The 26,838-nt window shown below is 41.9% G+C and overlaps 1 protein-coding gene across 3 annotated transcripts in view; it reads right to left on the reverse strand.

Moving 5' to 3' along the window:
• The window catches only part of GALNT18 (polypeptide N-acetylgalactosaminyltransferase 18), a 386,803-nt gene that overhangs the window by 213,538 nt on the left and 146,427 nt on the right, over positions 1-26,838 (reverse strand). For all 3 annotated transcript variants that reach the window (XM_074955061.1, XM_074955060.1, XM_074955062.1), the window contains exon 2: positions 4,814-5,006. In XM_074955061.1, coding sequence (XP_074811162.1) covers positions 4,814-5,006 — 193 coding nt within the window. The remainder of the gene's footprint in view (positions 1-4,813; positions 5,007-26,838) is intronic.

Below are 26,838 nucleotides of genomic sequence, written 5' to 3' on the forward strand. Positions count from 1 at the left end.
GAAATTGGTGGAAGCTCCCAGGTTCAAGTCTCCCAATGTCATCTGCAGGACATTACATACTACCGTAAGGCTGACCAACACTGGGAATAGTTACATAAGCAGATGACGAGCAAATGACTCCCCTGCGCTAAAGCATCACAAAACATGAATTTAATGGATGTTTCCCTTTTCTCTGCAGCCATATTTTCGTTCCTTGGCTATCCCATCTGCTCAATCAGCTCCTGGTTTACGATTGTTTCTATGGGCTGGATCCTGCTCCCATTCAAAGCAATCAGACCTTTACCACTGACTTGAATGAGAGCAAGATCAAACCTTAAGGTTCTGATTTATCATGATTGTTAAGCACATGCCTAGCTTTAACTTATTGCTTAATGTTAGGCCCATGCTCAGTTACCTTGCTGAACTGGGACCTCGATGTGGTATAAATGTGGACTAGCTGAGTTTTCTAAACAACAGGTCTTTAATATGCAACCAAAACCTTTTCCCTGCATAGCGAAGAGAACATCCCCGTTGCACACTTCCAGGGTGCCAAACTGTACTCAGTCAGCTGGGAAAAGAAGTGATCCTACTGCAAGGCAAACACTGTTGTACCTTTAGCAACCCCTGCAACAAGAGAAAAGCCACATTTTTTTCCCTCCCTCCAGTTGTCCTGCCGATGATTTTCATGCAAATACAGTGTTTCTCAATGCAGAAAGAGTTTCACTGACTGCAGTCACCCATTGGCCTATTCTTTCATTCCACATATGCCTCGTAAAAGAAATTCTGCAGAACATTTCCTCCACTGGGGATCTACTGTGCACCTTTTACCTCTGTTCCCAACACCTCACCCCTCCATAAGCAAAGAAGAAAAAGGACTGAATGTTATCTTTGTTTCACAGATGTGCTTCAGGGATCAGGCAACAACAACAACAAAATGTTCCCAACCAGCAAAGTAGAAGCATAATTCTGCATCTGGTCAAAAGAAGACTTGGTGCACAGCTCTGCAATTCCTTAATAACCTAACTTTCAACAATATCTTTCTTGCTCAATGTTTTACATGCAGCAAGCTTCATATGCGCTGCCTGCCCTACTTAAAACAATAAGCACAGCAGAGCTGCAGCTAACCCAATGTGTTATCCCATTCCTGCCTAGAGTAAGGCTGGCACTGCTTTCCTCAAAATGGTTCCAAGCTCACTAGAGCTAGCAGTTAGTTGTTGCCCGTGGTATTTTCTGCCAAATATAGACGCAGTGCTGACAGACAGATGGGGACTGGGGGTGGGAGGCAGAGAAGTAAACAGCTAATCACTGATATTCCAGCAGCAGAAAATAACTATCGGGAAGTACTGGGAGAGAAAGATGTGACAGAATCCCCACAGTATTGCTTATGCAGTGTGGTAAGTACTGTAGATAAGGAGATGCACAGCAGGGAACTACTCCAATATGTTATCATTTCAGGAGGTTTGAATACTCCATAGACGTTAGCACAATTATCGTCATTTGTATTACAACAGTGCCTACAGTTCTCAACTAGGCTTGGGGTCCCATCGTGCTACCACTTCAGAAACACATAGTAAGAGATGCATACCCCAAAGGAAAGCGAGCAGTTTCAAACAGGTGAAATTCACTCCTATACAGAGGCTGAGCACATGGCTAGGTTCAATATAAGTCGCACTTAAAACCTACTTTGAGATATGGCAATTGCTACATCCTCTACTTTATTTGTACAATGATTCTTTCCCATTAAAATTGATCAGTTTACCCTAAAGAAATAAGGACCCCAGGACTGGCCCATTTTTTCCCATGTTTAAACATCTTTGGTTCACAAAATCCGGCCTCGGTTTTGTGAGCACAACTAATTGCAGCCCAAATCATTGCAACTTAGACCTCTAACTGCCGGACGTGGTTTTACATTTAAATGTAGGCAAAAACTGAGCCTATAAAACATAAGACTGCTTCTCAAAATCATGTATATTGTATGTGCCTAACATGTTCAACAGAGTTGCTGACTCTCTGACCCTAAATATGGATGTAGAGCTCCTCTCTTAAGACATCCTACCTACAACTGTTCAAACCCTACATGAAAGGGCAGAGAGTCATACTAGCATGCTATAAAAGGAGTTGAAGTACTTGATTAAATTAGGGTCTGGTACAGAGAGGACTTGTAAGAACATAAGAAGAGCATAGTCTGAGGAGAAAACCTAGACAGCAGTTTATGTCTGCTGGTTATTTCGGTTACCAGCGAAGCCAAAACACAGATGGAGGCAAGCTTGGACTACATAGAGTGGATTTATATTTTCTCTCCAGAGAAGAGTAACTATTTTTACTGTTTCAAAAATGTATAAGGCTTTGGGTCTTTCTTGCCCCTGACATTTTTCACGTGTATGGTATTTGATCTATTGTATGCTAGATACTGTCAGGCAGCTACAGGGGATGCCATTAAAAAAAATTCAACCTTGCCACCTATGGTAATTAAATTTACAGCATTATTTCTAGTATTTTTCATTCTCAGTATCTGGAATAAATACTGGCCTAAAGGTAAATACCACTGCATAGTATGTGTTAATTTATTTAATGGTGCTAACTATGCAGGGACAAACTAATAGAATGGAACAGACCAGTGCTCCATCTTGTCTCTGACAATGGCCAATATCATCTCCCTTAGAGGAAGGTGCAAAAAATGCTGCAATGGGTGATTATGGGTAACACATTTCCAGGGACAGATCCCTCCGAACCTACAATAGTTAAAGGTTGGTTTATGCCAGGCAAGTACCTGTCAAGAATTGTCTAGTTATTACTTAGTCCTGCCTTGAGTGCAGGGGATTGGACTAGATGACCTCCCGAGGTCCCTTCCAGTCCTACACCTATGAGCCTTTCTATCCCTTCCAAAAGTCTCTTATAAATATTGGCTATTATAACTCTGGATATTCTTGTTATCTATATAAAGTGTCCAATTCTGTTTTGGAATCCTGTTACGTTCTTGGCCTCAATTATATCTTGTGGCAATAAGTTCCACAAATTACTTGTACATTGCCTGAAAACATATTTCATTTCACCATTATTGAATTTGCCACGCTTAATTGAATATTCCGTTGTTCTTGTATTGGGAGAAAGATCAAACATCTATGCATCCTGTCTTCTTTAGACCATTCATTATTTTGTAGTCATGGATCCAGAAGCATATTTTAAATTTTGACTGTGCAGAGTTAACTAAGGATCAAAACTGCCATGGAAATTACAAACACAATTCCCTGTAACCGGGATTTCTTTAAAAACCCCCACAGTAATAATTTTCTCTCAGACATAGTAACATTCATGCTCTCTGACTTTTTAATTTTTTATATTTAGAGTTTTAAAAAATTAAATTGAAATCCTTGAGGAGCATCATTTCATAAGAAAAAAAAGCACAAATGTGCTTCTATTCTGGCAAGAACATCTTGTTAGTCCTAGAAGATTTATTTTTTTCTAAATTAATTTACAATTAAAAAAGGAACAGATTGTGCATAAAGATACTGCTAATGGATAAAACTAGAATGCAAATATAATTGCACAGGGCTTGATATCTTTTATGTTGCCACCGCATCAGATCTCAGATAGACATTTGTAATATCTAGATTCTGGATTGGTGCTGTGACCAAACCTTTTAATTGATTCTGGGTCATTTTTTTTTAACTTATTACTTTATCTAGTATATGGCACAATTTCTGTTTGCTTGTTTTACTTGTTACAACATGTGGTTTAAAGACCTGAATAAGAAGCCAACTGGATCGCTTAATGAGTTGGTAATGAGACAAAGCCGTTCATGTCTAGATCACTGGTGCAAACCTAATCCTGGTTTGTATCAGCCAGTAGTGATTACTGTAATATCTGTTTGGGTGGATTGTGAGAAATCAATTTCTCTCCATCCAGTTTCCAGTGGACAAGTGTTCACATCAGAAACTTGGCACTTTTGTTTCTAGTGTAAGATGACCTGCCAAGGACTGAGTGGATAAGGAGACTTGACTCTACCACCTCTATAGGTGGTCCCACCAGAATAGGACGAAGATGCATTACCAGAGCAGTAAAGGAATGTTTGTGCAGCCACTGGGCCCCATGCACCCTGACAGGGGTGAGGAAACAACTGGTTACTTAGCATGAGAGCAGCTTAATCAACCAGCATGGTACCTCCCCCAGAGAACAGCCATTCTAAACTCCACCTGGGGTTCCACAGGAGTTCTGCCAAGAGAGGCTACCCAAGAGATGCAATAAATCAGTACATAGCCTGTGTGCACCACCTGAGCCGGCCAGCCTTGTCTGCTTTCTGATCTGTACCAGCCAGCTCTGGACTCCCCAGCTTTGGGTGGACCATTCCAACATGCACTCTGCACAATTCCAGGTGTACTTGCACTGTTGGGCTATCACTGCCTGGGTTCTACTAACTTCCAGTAACTGTAATTCTGATTCATTCAACTGTACCGACCACAGCTTCTGAATGGACTGCAGGTTAACACAAAAAAATAAGCAGATTCTTCTCCGATAGATCGGGCTAAACAACAGAGCTCACTGACCGGCTGTGCAGCGTAAGTTACAGCTAGGATTTTCAAGGGGATTTAAGGGAGTTAGGCACTGACTGTCAATGGGAGTTTGGCACCTAACTTCCTTTGAAAATCTCAGCCTACACTTATTTCATAAAGCTCCTTCAATTCAGCCTGGGTAACCTATGCACCAGCACTGTAATGATATAATGTTTCATAACATTTCCAATTAAAAAGCGTGGGCTTGCTGTAGAACTTGGGAATTCTCCTAACCATCGGCATTTCGGGTATAGTTAATAATAAGTTCAATTGAAAGCACTTACCCATTGGGCCTCAGGTCAGGTAGTGGCCTATCCAATGGTAGGCGATCACTCAAGTAAGCATTGTAGCCATAATACTGGAATTGTTTAAGGGCAATGCGTCTGTTTTCAGGACTGAGGTCCTGGCCCCAGTGAGCAAAGAGGGATGAGTCAGTGAAAGCTTCTGCAGGATTTTCTTCCAGCTTTGGTGGAGCTTCTATAAAACAAAACAAAACAAAAAAGAAAGATTTTTAGATCTTTAATTCAAAAAAGCAACTAGTCATTTTTAGAGCAGTATGAGAGGCATTATCTTAGGAATGCAACTTTCTTTGCTCAGAAAACAAAACCCTGCATAGAGCATATGGTTTCAGTTTACTGCAGCTTACAACTTTCTTCAGCCACTCAACCTTTGCATTCCAGGGCATTCATCAAGTAATATTTTTGTCACCATATAATATTTTCGTCCTGTGTGGCAGCATCTGTGCACCTAAAAACTATTCCAGTAAGAGAGATTCAGAAACGGGGCGGGGGGGGGGGAAAGGAGCCCACAACATTTTATTCGTGATATGCTTGGCATCTAAAAAGAACTGTATCATAATTAAAAACACAGCATTTTCTCCCAAGATCTAACTGCCTATACAGTCTGTTAAACAGAACTTGTAAGACTATCTGTAATAGACCATCTGGTAACTCCAGTCAGTGTTACTCCTCTATTCTCAGGGGCCATACACAGCTAAAATTCTAACCTGACAACCATGCTTAAATATTTTCCTATTCTATTAAACACAGTATGAATGAAGGACGCAGTACCTCACCAGCCCTTGATTTGTCATAGTTAATTGTTGATTCACAAAAGAAAAGGGCACCGAAAAAGATCTTCATTTTTCTGAAAGTCCATATAGTTTATGAACAGCCTCCCTGGAGACATTAACAAGTACCCAGCTAAATAACAATATCTCATTTTTTAATACAGCTGCATTCGCAAATCATAGCACTTCATTAATGCAAGTCAGAATGTCTTTCCAGAAGATTTTAATGGAGTTTTCTGATGTCTCTGTTGTGCAGTAGATTCATCAGCGCTGTCTCCAGAGATGGTACAGTGTCACGCTCGACTCCTACACAATCACCTACAGATCCAAAAGGCAACTTCAGCCAGCAAGATGGAAACGTACAAAGAGAAACACCTTGAGTAAAATGACATTTTCCATCACCTGGGATCATAACTCCCGACATGTGTCAGGAAGCCCATCCTTTTATCTTTTTTAACATAAATTGAGAAGATTAAGCTGTTAGCTTCCTGTGAGAAGCTCTTCTTTTTTCCCCTGACAACTCTGACAAGACACTAATGAAGGTCTAGTTACTTGCATTAGCTTCCAATCTCTGTAAATATGTAGTGTTTCTTAATCTATCATGGCACTTTGTTACTGTTTGAGTGCTGAGATCAGCTCCATTTCACTTCAAGGATGAAAGACATGCTAAGCCCTCAATCAAACGAGAAAAGAGCTCTGACAGGCCTGCTACCCAATACATCAAGGTGATATCAGAACAGGATACAGAAAGCATGATCAAATATGACTTTGCAATGGCATTTCATTAGGAAAGATCAACTAATTCAGCTTAACAAAGAGCGTCACCTGAACAAGCTGCAAATTTGAGATAGGCAGGTTAATTTTTAACTACCAGTCCAAGAATCATAGCAACAGACAGTTGTTTCTTGACCATAACTCTCTGATCCCCTGCAAGTAGTTTCTATGCATACAAATAATCGCATTAACCATAAAAGGACTACTTGCATGAGGATACCTCACATAGTAAGGCCTGCTGAGCCCACAGAATTCTTCTCACAGGTCAATGGGAACTGATGGTGCTCAGCACTTCTCAGGACCGTGCACATACACCTTGATTCAGGAAAATACTTCAGTACATGATTAACTTTAAGTACATGCTTAAATTATTTGGTGAATCAGGGTCTTAACTAGCAAATGAGAGAGGAGATCTAGACCAGAATTTATGGCAGTTTATTTAGTGTCCATGAATGTGAGAGTTTCCTAAAGAGATTTGCTGTTTTCTTATTCATGTGGCAAAGTTATTTCCCTAGTGCTTGGAGTCTCCTTAGCCATGGATATAAACACAAAGGTTTTCAGTACTCCCTCAGCTAAACAGACAAAATGTTATGGCTTTGCATACACAGAATGCCCATTACATTTTAATGTGCAGAACTAAGAGATAGCAGAGCTGCAGGGCTATGACAGCAAAAAAGACATGAATGAAAAATCATGAAAGAGGTAGGAAGACAGTTAAGAAGAGTAAGGTAAACAGGAATCTGCTTTTAAAAATTCTAATAGCAACTTGAAAAGACCTATTTTAAGGGCCAGATCCTGCACTCAGATAAATGCTAAGCGGACAGTTAAGGGCAGAAATTGGCATGATGTAAATTTTGCATTGGTGAAAGGCATCAGATACATAGCTCTGTAGGCTAAAATATTCTATTTAGCCAAAGGTCATGTACGGGACAAGCAATATCAAGTCAAGCGTTTCCCATATTGTCTTGTTCATGTGCCTCCACCTTGACCAGAAAGATCATCTCTAATACTGAGAGAGTACTTCACTTTCCAAACTCCTACCTCTGCTGCAGACAATTATTACCGGTTACTTTGGGGGTAGATTTTTGTGACCTGGACATCTTCCTATGCATTGGAATTGGACTGAATTTAACAGCTCATTCACAAACATACAGCAAAACAGTATTCACATAGTAAGAAATTTGCCTCACTATTGGTCATAGGCCAGTCTTAAAACTTTGTGAAGAGGTGAAATGTTGTGCATCCCATTACCTGGATACTCCTATTTAGAGGCAGGACATTATGTAGCCTTCTCCATGCCTACTGCTCCTGTCCTCTTCCACATCCCTCCTCCCCCTAAACAGACTAATATGAAGATCAGCAATGGAGGTCTGCCTCCAAATTGGGAAACTCTGCATATATTTTGACAATTGTTTTTTATCTGTTACAAAACAAACATCCTGACCTAAAGGAGTATCACATTCTCCTAATCTTTGTAACAGATACCTTAATCAACACATTCAAGACAGAAAATTCCACTGAGAACACAATGGATTAGTCTTCAAAAGGTGAAAAGCAAATATGAGCAATTCACACTGTAAGAAGTTGACATTTCTGAAGTTATACATCAAGACTGGCTTCCCTCCTCCTCCCCATCCTGACATTTAAAGAAAAAGGTTGCGCTAATCTGGATTTCTCCAACTTGGACATGTTGTCTCTGAAGGTTTCAAAGTTTATATTCATTTATTATACTTCCAGAGTATGGCTGACTGATATATGATCTAGTCTAAACATCTCTTGCAAGCCAAAAAAGTAGCCCCCAATAAAGAAGTTGTAATTAAAAGGATGAGATTTGGGGTAATAGAGAGATGCACCTGCATAGACTTGTAGCTACCAGAAAGTTCCTTTTCTATACAGCTTCATCCCAAGTAATCAAATACTGTCCTCACATTCACACTCAGCATTCACTGAATTTCAGCAAACATTGCCGAAAAAGTATTTCCTGAAGAGATTCACTAATCTCTTGCTATTTCTTAATTCAAGCAGCATTTGGCAATCAAAAAGTTAGGACCAAGACTCTTGCACTACTGGATAGCTCTGATGATAACAACAGTTTTCAAAAAGAAAAGGAGTACTTGTGGCACCTTAGAGACTAACCAATTTATTTGAGCATAAGCTTTCATGAGCTACAGCTCACTGTAGCTCACGAAAGCTTATGCTCAAATAAATTGGTTAGTCTTTAAGATGCCACAAGTACTCCTTTTCTTTTTGCGAATACAGACTAACACGGCTGTTACTCTGGAACAGTTTTCAAAACTCTCACAAGTCACTTGACCGTTTTTCATACACTGAGCGACCACTTCATTTCACTGTGAGTATAAGATGAAAAAATAATAATGCTAGTAAAAAAATTATTGGTTATTGAATTCAAATGGATTTGAGCATGAATTTCTAATGGCAGAATTTGTCTCCCTTTATTTGGCTGAAAGTACTCAGGTAATAGAATCATAGGACTGGAAGGGACCTTGAGAGGTCAACTAGTCCAGTACTCTGCACTCGTGGCAGGACTAAGTATTATCTAGACCATCCCTGACAGGTGTTTGTCTAACCTACTCTTAAAAATCCCCAATGATGGAGATTCCATAACCTCCCTTGACAATTTATTCCAGTACTTAACTACCCTGACAATTAGGAAGTTTTCCCTAATGTCCAACCTAAACCTCCCTTGCTGCAATTTAAGCCCATTGCTTCTTGTCCTGTCCTCAGAGGTTAAGAAGAACAATTTTTCTCCCTCTTCCTTGTAACAACCTTTTAAGTACTTGAGAAGACCGAGAGGAGACACGATAACATTTTTCTTTTCCAGACTAAACAAACCCAATGTTTTCAATCTTCCCTCATGGGTCATATTTTCTAGAACTTTAATCATTTTTACTGCTCTTCTCTGGACTTTCTCCAATTTGTCCACATTGTTCCTGAAATGTGGCACCCAGAACTGGACACAATACTCCAGCTGAGGCCTAATCAGCGCAGAGTAGAGTGGAAGAATTACTTCTTGTGTCTTGCTTACAGCACTCCTGCTAATACATCCCTGAATGATGTTTGCTTTTTTTCTTCTTTTACAACAGCATTACACTGTTGACTCATGTTTACCTTACTATGTTTTTATCCTGTGCTGCTTTCTGGGCCATGGTTATTAGATCTGTAGCTAACCTCCATACTGAATTTCACTACTATTACTACTTCTAACCTCCCTAACTGCAGCTCCAAAGACAGAAATTCAGCCTCCTAGCTATATTGTTCATTATGCTGTAGCTGGCAATATTCTCCCCATCTCCTCTCAGTCTGACTTTAGCTGGCTGCATGGTACGTTACAGGGACACTTGAGGTCAGAAGATATCAGCGAGAGCCGGCATGTACCTAACATCAAGATGTTTCCCTCTTCTTCATATTACAAAAATGAAACAAAAACAAAAACACCCAACATTTCTTAATAGCTTTGTTGTCAAATAAAGCCAAATCTTATTAAAAGGTATAGAAACCACTTGATTCAATGAAACTCCCATACCGTCCTCAATAAATATCCTCTGTAGCGGTTTTATTTGGGCTTTAAAAAAAACAAAAAAAAAAACAAAAACAGATACAAAAAAAACATATGGCTTGCTATTATCCTGGTAAGGTTAAATGTTCTTTTAGCAGCTTTCAATTCCGCATAACTAATTTGTAGTTATTTTTAGTAAACTGGGCCCCAGGTTGTAGTTATGGCCTGTGAGCTGGAATTCTCAACAAACAGGATGGGATTCCTCTCTCAATTTGCCGCACAGTTCCCAGGTTTTAATGGACCAGGTGATTCTAGGGGTTTCTCTCTATTCTAGCAAGGAGAGGAAATATTGCACTGATGTGGCAGGAATGTGAGTATGAGTGCAGGTAGCTTTTCCCTGAAGTTACAGACAAATACATCACAGTGTAAAGCCAGAATAAATGGGCTTTGCACAGATGTACGCTACAGTGATCGAGATGATAGAATTCCCATCTACACCTTTGTTCTGGAAGAAGCTGCTGTGTTTCCTCTCTCTACACCTTTCCACACAGAAATTAGCCAGCGTGTCTGCATAGTCATCGATCCACTAGCCACCTCTCTACTCCCAAAAACCTGTGTCACTGCTGAGAGTTACCACAAAGAATTTCTCTGACATACAGGGGTGTGTGTAGTCCCTTCATGTAACTCTTCTGCACTGTGCCAGCCCTCCGTCCCCACCCCTCACGCACACAGAATCTGGGAGGGTGCTTCCCCCAGTGCAGACACACAGACAAGCACTAGCTCTGCTCAAACTAGCATGCAAAGAAAATAGTACTGTGTCCATGGAAGCTCAGGCTAGCCACCAGAGTACATACCCAGTGAATTGGGCTGGACTGTACTCAGGTGGCTTGCCCATGTCACCCTGTGGCTACACCACTATTTTTAGCATACTAGCTTGAGCAGGGCTAGCACATCTCTCTACCCACACTGGGAAGCATCCTCCCACAACTGCACAGATGTGCACTCACTCTCTAAGCCATTCTGCAGTTAGGGGTGTGGATGAAACAGTATTTTGACCAAATGACATATGGACCACACCTAAAAACTCCATTGTTCACAACAGTCCATTGATCACAACAGACACTATTTTATTTACTGTATAAGCAGACTTTTAGCTCATATCTGATAACTTCATGGATTACTTTTCAAGTGATATATGGCAATAATTACAGAATTCTTATACCCACCTACTCCACATTTATATGGACTAAAAGATGTTTTTCTTGGAAGTTATAATGACCCTGCATTTATGAAGGTCCTTTAACCCAACCTTCTTCACAGACATCACTAATCTCCCAAAAACAAACTTCCCACATGAAGCCTTTGAACAAGAGGAGAAACAAAAGCAAAATTAGTTCTATTCTTATTAGTTAGATTTATGACAGTAGCACTTAAGAGCCTTAGCTATGGACCAGGACCTCATTGTGTTAGGTGTTGGACAAACAGAACAGAAAGAGTATGCCTGCTCCACCAGCAAGAGGTGTGTTTGTCTTACTGAGCCGAGTAGCTGTGCAATCCTATTATAGTCTCCATTTCCCTTCTTTTCTCTTCCCCCATTTTTGGGTCTGTTTATTACCTTATTCTGCCCTCTCAATTTTAGCTCTTCCAGGTAGGGACCTTGTCTCTACTTGTGCCTCTGAGGCACCTAGCACAACTGGGTACTCAAAAAACATACAACTGTAAGGTTTTCAGAATAGGGACATAGTGGGTGAAATTTCACCCACTGACTTATTTGTCTGGAAAGATCTGTGCATGTTTATGGTATCCTTTAATAGTTAATAACTGATCTTACAAACTATATTTAGGAGTGGCTTTGCCCACTACTGAAATCTAACCACCTCTGGGAAGGAACAGGGAAATCAGTTAACACCACATAACAATGTTAGGGGCTGTTTAAGAAGGAAGTGAAGAATATTGTACCCGATTGCAATTAGAGTAAGTATTTAGGGACAATAAGCAAAATGCAATTATGTAAGTTGAAACATGCCCAAAACTGTGCCAGGGGATTTTTCTGACCCACTAGAGCAGACTTCACTTTTACACCTCATCTGAAAGATGCTAACCTCAGCAACACACTGCCATCTAAAATGGAAGGCAGTAGTTTACGACCGACTAAGAAAGGTAGAAAGCCTCTGCTTAGTCCCTAGTATAATTCTGTGGTGCAGCTACACATTCCTTGTTTATTTCCATGCAAGCACTGATCCACTCCAACCAGGCTTCGTTTCTATTTTCTGAGAATTGTCACAACTTCAGCTATTGCTTACAGTAGCGCAACTGTACCACTGCAGTGTTAAGTGTAGACAAGCCCTTAAAAGCCTAAGTCCCATTTATTTTCATTGGGACAAAGGCACTTTTGAAAGTTTTACTTGGAATCTTGCATTGCAGTTGTCTGTGTTGTACCCTGATCTGTCCACAGAAGGCTTTAACCTTCCAGGATTTTAAAACAAATTAAAAGAAAATGGTCTCTCATTCAATATGCAGTTATGGTTGACAATTGCTTGGCTGGTAGAAGAATTGTTGAGACAGCCTTGAAAAAGAACAAGAATAACTGAGCTCATAACTTCACAAGTAGGAATACTGCATGTGCTCTATTGTCTTCTGTGCTGCATCATCTGGAATAATAATGTTGCCACCACTAGTCATTCTTTTCTGTAAATTATTTATTTGCTTAAGCTGTACAACGTATCACTTTCCCCCAGTTTATTATTTATGCTAAATTGGTTCTCTCTGTTAACATGTTTTTCATTATTTCTCCATAAGAAATTCTATTTCACTTTGAATTTTCATCATACAGAAGCTGGGGTTTTTTAATTATTACAAATGCTGTTCTAAGAATAGCACAATAAGTTCTCGAAGTTAAGCACCAACAGAGGAAATGTGTGAAATTTGCAGCAGAAAGGTCACTAATAAAGAGTTGGGATTATGGTGTGATGTTGCAAAGCTACAGTAATTAATTAGAAGCAAAGGTAACATCACTGTATGATGGGCTAGTGAGACTAGCAAGGCCACATATAAACTCGAAGTACACGGTTTCAAAATTCCATCTCCTGTCAGGCTGCTGCTGAGAAGAATGAAAGTAAAACACAATTAAATACAGAAGTAGACTGGGGTCATTTTGCTCTTCTCCCCAAATGAGTTCTTCTAGGCACATGATGGTTAAGGCTATGATTTAGTCACAGAGGTCACGGATTCTGTGACTTTACCGGACCTCCGTGACTCCTTCAGCTATCAGCAGATGAAGCTGTGGCTGGAGCCATGGCTGGGGCTGGAACCAGGGCTATGCTCCCCACATAGCCCTGTGGTGGGGGGTCTTTGCCAGGGCCATGCGCCGCGGCTTCTGCGGTGGGGGGCTGCAACTGGGGCTGTGCGCCTCTTGTCACCTCTGCCGTGGCTTGTACCGTTATTTTTAGTAAAAGTCACGGCAACAAACTAAAATTCACAGTGCCATGACCTTTACTAAAAATAACCGTGACACAATCTTAGCTTTAATGATGGTGTATTGAGAAGCATCCATTTTTGCCCAGCCTCATGTAAGCTGACCCTTGCTCCAGAAGGATTGCCATAAACTGGATTGCCAATCAAACAGGAAGATCAAGGGGGAGAAGACAGCACTCCCAGGATAAAGAGATGAAGTAATAAGGCTGAGAAGGCATCTAAACCAGAGAATTAAACAAGACATTGCCCCTAAAAACTAACAAATGAGGGATATAATCAAGAACAACAATAATACGTGGTGCAGCAAAAACGTCAGCTAGTGTGGAAATGCCTTCCATGGTGATTAGAGCCGCTTTCCAAGTCATGCTCTGTATCATTACACTGTTGATTTTAGTAAGTGTCAGTAACAAGAAAGGAAAGACCGTAAGCCAGATAAAACTCTAGATCTACAAGAAGATCTGCATTTCAGCTAAAGACAGGTAGGCAGGGGTTCTCAAAACTTCACTGGGCCACGACACCCTTCTGACAACAAAAATTACTACATGATTACTACATTCGGGGGGGGGGGGAAGGGGAGCGCACAAAGCCAAAGCCCAAGGAACCAACTAGGGGCGGAGCTCTTCTTGACTTGCTCCTCACAAACCGGGAAGAATTAGTAGGGGAAGCAAAAGTGGATGGGAACCTGGGAGGCAGTGACCATGAGATGGTCGAGTAAAGGATCCTGACACAAGGAAGAAAGGAAAGCAGCAGAATACGGACCCTGGACTTCAGAAAAGCAGACTTTGACTCCCTCAGGGAACTGATGGGCAAGATCCCCTGGGAGAATAACATGAGGGGGAAAGGAGTCCAGGAGAGCTGGCTGTATTTTAAAGAATCCTTATTGAGGTTACAGGGACAAACCATCCCGATGTGTAGAAAGAATAATAAATATGGCAGGCGACCAGCTTGGCTTAACAGTGAAATCCTTGCTGATCTTAAAACACACAAAAGAGGCTTACAAGAAGTGGAAGATTGGACAAATGACCAGGGATAAGTATATAAATATTGCTCGGGCATGTAGGAATGAAATCAGGAAGGCTAAATCACACCTGGAGTTGCAGCTAGCGAGGGATGTTAAGAGTAACAAGAAAGGTTTCTTCAGGTATGTTGGCAATAAGAAGAAAGTCAAGGAAAGTGTAGGCCCCTTACTAAATGAGGGAGGCAACCTAGTGACAGAGGATGTTGAAAAAGCTAATGTACTCAATGCTTTCTTTGCCTCTGTCTTCACGAACAAGGTCAGCTCCCAGACTACTGCACTGGGCAGCACAGCATGGGGAGGAGGTGGCCAGCCCTCTGTGAAGGAAGAAGTGGTTCGGGACTATTTAGAAAAACTGGACGTACACAAGTCCACGGGGCCGGATGCGTTGCATCCGAGAGTGCTAAAGGAATTGGCGGATGTGATTGCAGAGCCATTGGCCATTATCTTTGAAAACTCAGGGCGATCGGGGGAAGCCCCGGAAGATTGGAAAAAGGCTAATGTAGTGCCCATCTTTAAAAAAGGGAAGAAGGATGATCCTGGGAACTACAGGCTGGTCAGCCTCACCTCAGTCCCCGGAAAAATCATGGAGCATGTCCTCAAGGAATCAATTCTGAAGCACTTAGATGAGAGGAAAGTGATCAGGAACAGTCAGCATGGATTCACCAAGGGAAAGTCATGCCTGACTAATCTAATTGCCTTCTATGATGAGATAAATGGTTCTGTGGATGAAGGGAAAGCAGTGGACGTGTTATTCCTCGACTTTAGCAAAGCTTTTGACACAGTCTCCCACAGTATTTTTGTCAGCAAGTTAAAAGAAGTATGGGCTGGATGGATGCACTACAAGGTGGGAAGAAAGTTGGCTAGATTGTCGGGCTCAACGGGTAATGATCAATGGCTCCATGTCTAGTTGGCAGCCGGTATCTAGCGGAGTGCCCCAAGGGTCGGTCCTGGGGCCAGTTTTGTTCAATATCTTCATTAATGATCTGGAGGATGGTGTAGATTGCACCCTCAGCAAGTTTGCGGATGACACTAAACTGGGAGGAGTGGTAGATACGCTGGAGGGTAGGGATAGGATACAGAGGGCCCTAGACAAATTGGAGGATTGGGCCAAAAGAAATCTGATGAGGTTCAACAAGGACAAGTGCAGAGTCCTGCACTTAGGATGGAAGAATCCAATGCACCGCTACAGACTAGGGACCGAATGGCTAGGCAGCAGTTCTGCAGAGAAGGACCTAGGGGTTACAGTGGACGAGAAGCTGGATATGAGTCAACAGTGTGCCCTTGTTGCCAAGAAGGCCAATGGCATTTTGGGGTATATAAGTAGGGGCATTGCTAGCAGATCGAGGGATGTGATCGTTCCCCTCTATTCGACATTGGTGAGGCCTCATCTGGAGTACTGTGTCCAGTTTTGGGCCCCACACCACAAGAAGGATGTGGAGAAATTGGAGAGAGTCCAGCGAAGGACAACAGAAGTGATTAGGGGACTGGAACACATGAGTTATGAGGAGAGGCTGAGGGAACTGGGATTGTTTAGTCTACGGAAGAGAAGAATGAGGGGGGATTTGATAGCTGCTTTTAACTACCTGAAAGGTGGCTCCAAAGAGGATGGATCTAGACTATTCTCAGTGACAGCAGATGACAGGACAAGGAGTAATGGTCTCAAGTTGCAGTGGGGGAGGTTTAGGTTGGATATTAGGAAAAACTTTTTCACTAGGAGGGTGGTGAAACACTGGAATGCGTTACCTAGGGAGGTGGTGTAATCCCCTTCCTTAGAAGTTTTTAAGGTCAGGCTTGACAAAGCCCTGGCTGGGATGATTTAGTTGGGATTGGACCTGCTCTGGGCAGGGGGTTGGACTAGATGGCCTCCAGAGGTCCCTTCCAACTCTGTTATTCTATGATTCCAGCCCTGGGCCAGGAAGCCTGTAACCTGAGCCCCACCGCCCAGGGCTGAAGCCACCGAACTTCAGCTTTGGCCCCAGGCAGTGGGGCTCGGGCTTCGGTTTTGGACCCGGACCTCAGCAAGTCTAAGCCAGCCCTGGTGACCCCATTAAAATGGGGTCCCGACCCACTTTGGGGTCCTGACCCACAGTTTGGGATCCACAGGTATAGAGGAATGCCAGCTTTGACAAATCTAAGCAAATCCATGTGTAGTATGTTCTTTGCGAATGAAACATGTTGGAACAGGTGCCTGTATTTGACCAAGAAGCCTTTGATCACATGTTCTTTTCCCTCCTCCATTTGTATTTTCAGTCTAGAATTGAAAACAAGGAATATATGGTGATTAAAACTACAGTCTATGAATCAGGTACTTGCCCAAGCTCAGTGGAATGAGGATGTAAATCTAAGTGAACTGCCATCAAAGACAAATAAAACTTCAGCCCTTTTTGTCAGAGATTTTATAAGTGTGTTATTTGTCAGTGATTTTTTTATCTTTAGCAACCAGAGATTTGGAAAGTGAAGATAAACTCTTGTTTCCAGGGTTTTTGTACCTGTGTTGGTCTCAGAATATTAGAGAGAGAAGGGGAGTTATTTTTTATTAGACCAACTTCTACTGGTGAAGGACCTTTTGAGTGTACAGAGTTCTTCTTTGGGTCTAGGAAAAGTATTCCCAGTCCTACAGCTAAACACAAGGTGGAAGAAACTTTAGCATAAGGCATAAATACATCTTGAAAGAGATCATTTAAGGTGAAGTGGGCAGTTAACTCCTCTGTAGCTTTAAGACAGAGGAGGGGTAGTGGGTTACAGGTGAGTAATGAGCCATAAATCCAGTGCTTTTATTGAGTGCAAGATTTTTAGTGTCTACAGAGTTATTAATTTAAGCTCCTAGGTTCATCTTTTGAAGGTGTTGTGCAGATTTCCTTTCAGGATGAGGACTGAGAGGTCAGATATGGAATGATCATTTTATGAGGAGTGTTCGCCCATGGGCCAGTCCTTGCTTACAGACAGCCCCCCAACCTGAAGCAAATACTCACCAGCAACCACACACCACACAACAGAACCACTAACCCAGGAACCTATCCTTGCAACAAAGCCCGTTGCCAACTGTGTCCACATATCTATTCAGGGGACACCATCATAGGGCTCAATCACATCAGCCACACTATCAGAGGCTCGTTCACCTGCACATCTACCAATGTGATATATGCCATCATGTGCCAGCAATGCCCCTCTGCCATGTACATTGGTCAAACTGGACCGTCTCTACGTAAAAGAATAAATGGACACAAATCAGACGTCAAGAATTATAACATTCATAAACCAGTCGGAGAACACTTCAATCTCTTTGGTCACTCGATTACAGACCTAAAAGTTGCAATTCTTCAACAAAAAAACTTCAAAAACAGATTCCAACGAGAGACTGCTGAATTGGAATTAATTAGCAAACTAGATACAATTAACTTAGGCTTGAATAGAGACTGGGAGTGGATGGGTCATTACACAAAGTAAACTATTTCCCCAGGTTTATTCCCCCTACACACACACAGTTCCTCAGACATTCTTGTCAACTGCTGGAAACGTCCCACCTTGATTATCACTACAAAAGGTCCCATCCCGTCCCCCCCGCTCTCCTGGTGGTAATAGCTCACCTTAAGTGATCACTCTCGTTACATTGTGTATGGTAACACCCATTGTTTCATGTTCTCCATGTATATAAATCTCCACACTGTATTTTTCACTGAATGCATCCGATGAAGTGAGCTGTAGCTCACGAAAGCTTATGCTCAAATAAATTTGTTAGTCTCTAAGGTCCCACAAGTACTCCTTTTCTTTTTATGGTGTTTTTGTTTATCATTTTTCTGTGCGAGTTAGAGAGCATAGTGATTGTCTCGTTTCACCCACAAAGTTATTATTGGGCAGTTAAGTACACTGGATGAATGCAGCCCATTGGCATAGGCCTGTGTAGGACCAATGGATCTTGAAAGGTGTGTTGTGCGGGACATTAATCAGTGTAGCAGTGGAGATATATCTGCAGATTTTGCATCTGCTATTATGGCAGGGTCTGGTGCTACTTTGAATTAGCGTGTCCTGGTCTGTGGAAAGCTTGCTTCAGATGACAAACTTGGCAGGTTGTTTCAAGGCAAGAAGAGGGGGTTCAGGAAAGATTTGTTTTAAGGATGTTTCCCCACTAAGTATGGGTTGTAATTGTTTCATGATAACCCATGTGTATTCCAGTGTGGGGTGGTAGGTGACAAGTAGAGGTAAGCAGTCATAGGAGGGTTTTTTTTTTCCCATATTGAAGCAGGTTCTCTTGGGGTATTTGCGTGGCCCATTAAATGATGTAGTCTACTTCTCTGGTGGAGTATCCTTGTTTGGTGAAGGTGGTTTTAAGCGTGTTAAGGTATGCGTCCTGGACTTTCTCCTCAGAGCATGTTCTGTTGTATGTGACTGCCTGGCTACAGATAACAGAATTCTTCATATGTATGGAGTAGTTACTGGATCTGTGAAGGTAAGTGTGGTGATCCTTTGGTTTGTGTACATAGTTTGCTGTAGAGTTCCATTGCTGAAGCTGACTGAGGCATGAGAGGACATGATCTACTAGCTCTAAAAGCTTAAAGGACATGGTCACCAGAAACAATCACTTTCAGTTCACTACCTCCAGATAATACTTCCTTTGTCCAATAAATCAGCTAGTTTTAAATGCAAAACATGTTTTGTTAATTTTTTTTCCCTTATGTACCCAGCACATGTAAGGTAGTTTTATTTAACTAATAAACAGTTTTAAAATGCTATTTTTATGCATTAATTGAATTCCAATTTCCATCCAAATGCAACTTAACAAAAAATTAATCTAGTAAATAAGAAATGCACTCACCATATTCTATCAAAATAAAAATGTAAAACTTAATATGAAATAGTGTAAGTTTAAATAAATATGTATAGATGTAGTTTATCCTCTAGTTAGCAAAAATAAGTACCAAATTTGTGTAAAGGCTATATTACATTGCAAATCTACATGTTTTAATGATTACCAACAAATGAGAAACTTTTCTTTACAAAACTAACTAAAATATATAAATGCAAAATAATTAAAATTGATTTAAATCAAGATTTTCTGCTTGCTGATTTAAATCTTGATTAAAATTGGTGATTTACACATCACTGGTTTAAAATCAATCCACCGTGTTCTGAAAGCTCATTCTACACAGAACTCACTAATGAAGCCACCACCAGCTGAAACAAGGCTTCTGAAACTTGGGAACAACCTCCATGTTTTTATTGTATCAAAATGCTAAAAGGCAGTGGTTCCAGGTAGCTTACAAACATGGACGGCAGGTGAAGCTTCCCCATGGGAAGGCTAGCCCCCTGTCCCACCTCTTCTGGCCAAGGTCACACTTCCCACTCTCAGTCCACCACTCTCAGCTCACAACTCCACCCCCGTTCCACTCCCACGCCACTCCACTCCCTGCTTACTCGTTTCTGATTCCCCCCAAGCTGTGGCCCCCAAGACCTGAAAAGCTCTGTGCCACTGTGGCAGGGAGTGATGGCCCCTCGAGCCCTGGGACTTAGAAGGGGGAGATTTTCCAGGGGCCCCAAATTGGCTGGGTCCCCTGGGCATGGGCCCCATGGGCTCATGTGGTAATCTGCCACTGCCCGCCCCCCAGCAGTGCGAGGTTTGGGGAGGCTAAGACTCCCCCAGCCTCCATTATGTGTCGCTCACACTTAGAAGGGTGTTAATACAGTGTAAACCATGGGGAAGGGGGCTAGCAAAGGCACAAAAATGGAGTGCGAACAACTGCAGTGGTAGTGCTTCCAACAGAGGGGTTGCTTTACTTCTAAACCCTTCCCCAACAAAAGTCACTAAGCCACTGACAGGGGATTGATATTAATTTAGTTTTTCTTCTGCTAACTAGATTTTTTCACCTTTTTTATTTGATATAATAAAATAATAAATAATAATAATAATAATATTGAACCAATCAATTCCTGAGGCCAAAGCCCAAACTTGCTCCCAGTAAAGCTGACCTCAAAGGGAGTTTACCTGAGTAAGAACTATGTATAAACTCTGGACCAGATTCTGCCACCCTTGCTCATGAGTAGGCTCTTACCTCTGCAGATAGCGCCAATGAAATCAGTGGGACTATGCATGGAGAAGCATTATGCAAATAAGGGTATCAGAATCTGACCTAATATTTTAAATAATTAATAGGTAGCTCACTACACTCTAGAGGCTCAAGCTATATTCATTCTTTGCACATCCAGAAGACCCACTGAAGTCAGTGGGAAAATTGGGTATGCAAGGAATGCAGGATCAGGTTCTTCTTTTACTAAAAGCAGACTATCAAGGAGCTGTACTATTATCATTAGTAATAGCATTCATTTAATATTAGCCCCAGTTCAAGAGGGAAACACCAAAATCTCCTTCATAAAATCATGCCATTGTTCCCAGTAGTGGTGCTAATCAATCCCACTGTTCAACAATTCTCTGCAAGGCTCCCTCCTTGTAAAAAAAACCAAACATATAAACCTGAAATGAGTCTGATTTTGATGATACAAAGATCCAGGAGCTCTTTGAATTCACATGGTGAGGTTCATATTATCAGGTTCCCTCAACTGTGAAATAATGGGATGAGTTAATACATTGCAAGAGGCTGAAAAGGGAATATCAGCATAAGCCCAACAGCAATCTAATTTCTTGGGTAGTAAAAGCATAGTCTGGGTGTGTTGCGTTTTCATTTTTAACTAATAAATGTGGGGGTGTTGCTAAAAAGAAGGCAGCTCCTGTAAAGATCCAACTACCCTCCTTGGGTAAGTCTTTGCAAAGAACAAGCTTCTTACAAGCGTGGGAGCAAATCCTGGCTCACTTTGCGGCTCCTCTGCACTACCCCTGCAATGCAATGGAGCCATGAAGCTGAGGATTTCATGGTCTGGGGAATCCATGGGTGGAGAGCCAGCGTAGCCAGGGGCAAGTCCAGCTTCACCCAGCACTCCCCCTAGACACAGATATGGCCAACGGGCAGGTTGGGGGATGTGGCTGGACTATCCTGCACAGCAGCAATCCCTACGCAGTGCAATGGTGCCTGGAGGGCCCTCAGAAGTTGGCATAATTTAGAGCAGTCCTAAACCTGAAGCAATCCCCAACTGATCCCAAGGGAACACAAAAGTGCTACACAGCCACCTTTGCCTCCACTCCCACTCAGGACCTGGGCCCATGCCAACTGGAGTTCAACCAGACTTAAGAACCATGAAGGAGAGCGAACTGTAGCTTGCATCAAGATGATCTTCCAGAGTAACCGAAGTACAGTTCTAGAAATAGCCCAATGGGATATGGGCTAATTGTTCTTCTTCAATTGCAGTGAGGCAGCACCACCCTTATCACAGTCTTCCTTCCCACATGCTTTGGTCCTTAAACCAGTTCAGCTCTCACTCCTGTGACACAGCTGAAAAAGTTTAATGGATGTTCACATCTGCACCACAGCAGTACGAAATATACTGGCTTGTGTTAAATTAAATGGTGATCCCTTCAGTGCCAGGGCTGAGATTCAAACCCTCCTCTGTTTTTCCTAGTTAACAGGGACTAATAAAGCCGCCCCTTCCGGGGGTGCTTAAAGAACACGCCTTCAGAGAAAGCCCCAATAATCAGGTCCATTGAAACATGGTATTACTTAAAAGCACAAACCTCAAAGGGGAAAAAGTGAAAATATACAGAAAATGTATGAGTGAGAACTAAATAAAAGGCTACAATAATGCTGGTAGAAAGCTGACTCAGAAAGGACAAGCAGAGTTTTACCCAGGGAGGGGCAGATCATGTCTCACCCTCAGTGGGTGTGCAGGAGTGGGTGCGGAGGAGTGGATGCATGGTGTAAGGAGCCTTCCTCCACATATTTATAGGACAGGTGGAATTGCAGATCTTGCCCTCAGGGGAACAGAGTTATTGCTTCATCCCTACTGCCACTGGGATGTAATCTTGCCCCAGGATTCTGCTTTCTTTCTGCACTGGGGCAGGACTTGCTAGCAGGGAGGAGCAGGATGCCACTCCCAAGTTCCCCAGGCAGCTGAAGACGTTCCACCTCAAGGAAGGCAGACTACCTCCTGATGGCTCCCACAGGCATGGTGTGGCTCGGGACACTTGCTCTGGTCTATGCCCAGTAGATATGATCCAATCCTAAACACAGAGTTCAGTCTCCTAGACACGTGTTTCTCCAGAGACCAGCTCTTCTTTCCACTTGGAAAGAGAGAGAGAGAGAGAGAGAGAGAGCGCGCGCGCGCGCTCATTGCATAGTCTGGTTAATTTATATCTTCGCACCACTTCTTTCTCTCTGGGGGTATGCCTACGCTGCAGTTGGGAGCGTGGCTTCCCAGCATGGGCAGAGTAACACACATTAGCTCTGCTGGAGTTAGTGTGCTAAAAACTGCAATGCGGCTGCGGCAGTACAGGCCGCAGCTCAGGCCGCCATCTGAGTATGTACCCAAGGGGATGGGCGGGTTTGTACTTGGCTAACCCGAGCCTCTACAGCCACACTGCTATATAGACATACCCTGAGAGGCTCCAAACAAGTCTGGTGATCCTCTGTCAGGCTTTCCCAGTTGGTTAATTTTAAACTTTCCTCACTCACTGTGACATCTGCCTTTTGATAAAGTGTGAATCCAATGGACCTTACTGGACTAAAGGCCTTCACATTCTTGCTAGTGGCACTTATTTTTTTTAATAGCAAATTTAGGGCCAAATCATGACCCAGTTTAAGTGGCCACACAGAAATGTGAGGGATCATAATGGCTCCATGGGACTGATAAATACCCTGGCATTTATGGGTGGGAGTGGGCAGGGAACATGTAGAGCCCTTGGCTCTACCTCACAATGCATCGGCCAGCATAGCTCCACCAGGAGGATATAGGATGCACCAGAAACATCTGGAGTAAGGGGGGAAACCAGGAGTCAGGCTGAGATTCTTGAAGTCACAATCTGCATCACTGGCTGCCCCTTATTCAGGGTTCATGCCAAAGCCACAATTCAGAACTTAATTGTTCCTCAGTAAGTTTCTGGACTTATGTTCATGAAAAAGAGTCCTACCATCTCACGAAGCGAAGCTTTGACGAAGCTGACATTTGTCTCAAGAAAACTGCAATGCAAATCATCACAATAATTACATCCTGCTGCAGTGACACTACAAATGCCCACGAAAAGTCCCAATGCAGGTTCTTTGGCAAGCAGTTACTGCGCATACTTTGCAAAGTTAAGGAGCCCATTTTTTCCTTGATGCGGACAGACAACTGCCATTCATGTTAATGATGGTTAAGTGCTGGTATCAATGGGAGCATAGACAGCACCCTGGAATATGTCCTCTACTAGACATGTTTCTGTCTGCATTGTGGTGCCCAGGGAATCAGGTACACAACTAACAATACCAGGAACCACTGCCAAGTGTTACAAGGCCTTTAACTCCCCAAAGGGGGAAACTCACTGATAGGAGACACCCCCATCCCAGTTACACTAGAAGGAGAGGAAGCACCTTTGAATTAGATAGGATGCAGTAAGGTACAAGGGGAAGTGTGGATGCAACTCAGGGAAGTTGCGAGAGGGCAGCTTGATACTACTGGAGCTTGAGTCACGTGAGACACCACTGCACCTCATTTACAATCGAGGGATTTACAAAAGAAAGAGCCAGCTCCTTTTCAGAGAGGGAAAATATCTGAACAAGGAAGGCTGCTAAGGAAAGTGGTAGCTGTAGTATTTTCCCATGTTAGGCACCTGGAACATCGAGCCTCTATTTTATTTCCTTTTCTGATAGGATTAGTTCGTTCACAGGTTGGGATTCTGACACCTCCCCCCCCTTTGTGTGGAACCCTGTAAACCTAATGTGAAAGCCACCCAAAGAAGACAAGCTTTCTTCCAGTGTGGATAAGATTTTGGTGTGATGGGGGAGTAGAAAACAGGCCATCTTGTTTCCTGTGAAGACTTTCAAAACCTTAACAGTCTTAGAATGTACGGTAGCTGGGTTTCTTGGGGAGGGAAGCGGGGAGGCGTGAACATAATACACAAAATATGTTGACCACTAGAGGTCACTGCAACAAGAAAATTAAATTAAACTTTCAGTAAAAAAAATATGTTTTAAGACATGTCTAAATGACGACTGGCAAACAAGCCTGCAAAGAGTACCTATTTAAAAAAAATCATAACACCAGAGAAATCTCATTATTAGGTTATTTATTATGAACATAAATGCGGTTTCCCTCTTCAGATTCCCATCTGCATCTCAAAATATTTAACTGGGAAAAGTTTAGATTAAAAAAAATAAAAACCTGACAAGTGATCTATATAAAATGCTGTTTGATCCCTTTAATATTCTGTCCAAGGAGATCCATAGTCTTATGTGCACTATGTTGGGGTTCCCCCAAGACCTCTTCCATCTGTTCCCCAAGAATTCAGTCTAACTCCAGTTCCTTTATTTGGCAATACAACAAAGCTATGCTGAGTTGATCAGATTCAAAAATAGAGGGGTGGGTATAGCACATATCACATACAGCCACAGTTACACAGAAACTCTTCCTTTATATACATTTACACATCACACTGCATTTACTACACACTGCACCACACATTTTGGGATTGGCTGAGTAACTTTGTAAGAACCAATCCACGTACAGCACGCTCTGTCCACATACAACGTATTCTCTACTCATCTTTACGTTTCTGACTTACCTTGTCCTTTGTAAATGGTTCCTGGGATGTTCCCAAGTTCCTAGTTCAGACACATTGTGTGTCTTAGTTTACGGAGCTATTTACCTATCTATTTACTTCCCTAATCCAGACTCCCAAGAAATAAGGCCTCCCCTTATGTCCAATTTCCCATGTCAAGCCAGGCTTATTACACTGTGTTGTTTCCTAATACAGTAGTGCATTACAGTGAAGATTTATACAATCTTTTACCATAGTTAACACTAAATTTCTAGAGCTAGGATATGAGAAAATATTACCTAGCTAAGCAGTGGTCGTGGACAGTCATATTTTAAACTCTTTTTAGTTGAATTTTCTTTCCTTCTGTGCAGTTGTTCATTCAATAGGTGGACCAGGCAGCTTAATTTTTTCTTCTGGTATTTGCATTGTCTTAACCTTCTGCATTCATCAGAAGACAACCACCCTCAAGTGAAGTGACCTCCTGCCCAATCACAGACCTTAGTTTTAGCATGGACACGGTGTTGTATGTTGCTGTTAGGGGAATGAGTTTGGCCATCCTTTGTTTTTACACAAAGGAAATTATCTGCTCCCTCAAATGTACAAACCAATGATTGATGCTGATTTTTAATCACATTTTTAAACCAAAATTTAATTACCGATGGACTCTTAATTATAATATTGGAGACTAAGAGACCCCATCACGAAGTCTGCAGAAAAATTTCATTGAAACTCATGCAAAAATGTAAGGGTCTGCTGAAATGCCATAACTTTTTATGCCCTACACCAGCCATATAAAATATTAAAATTCATTTTAGAAAGCAGGAAACATATGTATGTTATGAATAAGAATGTATGTATGCAGTCACTTACTGGTTTAAGACCTTTATACTTAAACTTCTGCCAATGAGATATAATGAACTTCACTTCAACCACCTAGACATAAAACACAGTATTTCCATGGATCAGTTTGCTGAAGCAACCTGGATAAAAATACAATTGATATTAGTGTATTTTTCTCCCCAAACAACATCCTGCATTTTCTCCCTCATTCCAAATGCACTCAATATTACCTACGCAAAGTTGCACCAGGAGTTGTCTTTTCCTGGATTTATAACTGGCATAGCATTTTAAAGTTAAATCTGCACAAAGGATCTTCTACCATACCACGTCTTCAACAACTACTTGAAAGAGTAACCATCTGGATCTGGTTTGAGACTAGGTTTGGTTTTCAGGTTCAGGTCAAATCAGAGATTGAGTCTGGATTAATTTTCAGTGGTGCTGAGACCTTCAAACAACATCATAGTCCAAAAAATCAGGGGTTGAAGTTTCCTTTGAATGGCTTCAGGTGCATCTGAATCAAAAAATAAGCCTACTCCAAGCTTTGGATCATAGACAGAACCAGGAAGCCCTAGTCCGTTACACCACTTCTTTTCCACAACGCACCATTATTGTCTCATGTATTGTCTATGTTTTATGTCCCCAGGGCTGGCAATATAATTTTGTTTCTCTTTTAGTTAAATAATGCCTTTACTGTGTAACAGATTCTTCTTCACAAAGTGCTATTCATGTATCCTGTGCCAGGAAGGAATCCAGAACCTTTAGAAAGGTGGCAGGTGGTGTGTGGAGTGTTTCAATTTAAATTGAAAGTATTGTCTGTGCATCCCTGACACACACACACACACACACACACACTTTCCTGTATCTCAGAAATGGCTGAATGGATTTTCCTTAAACATTCAATAAAAAAAAATAATCATCTCTGTACTAAGCATGGAAGGCTTATCTCAAAATTACAGAGCTTGAGAAAGCTATGAGCTTGTGTAACAGAGTTACGGTAGAAAT

The sequence above is a fragment of the Natator depressus genome, chromosome 6 (genome assembly GCF_965152275.1).
Source record: "Natator depressus isolate rNatDep1 chromosome 6, rNatDep2.hap1, whole genome shotgun sequence".
Classification (NCBI taxonomy): Eukaryota; Metazoa; Chordata; order Testudines; family Cheloniidae; genus Natator; species Natator depressus.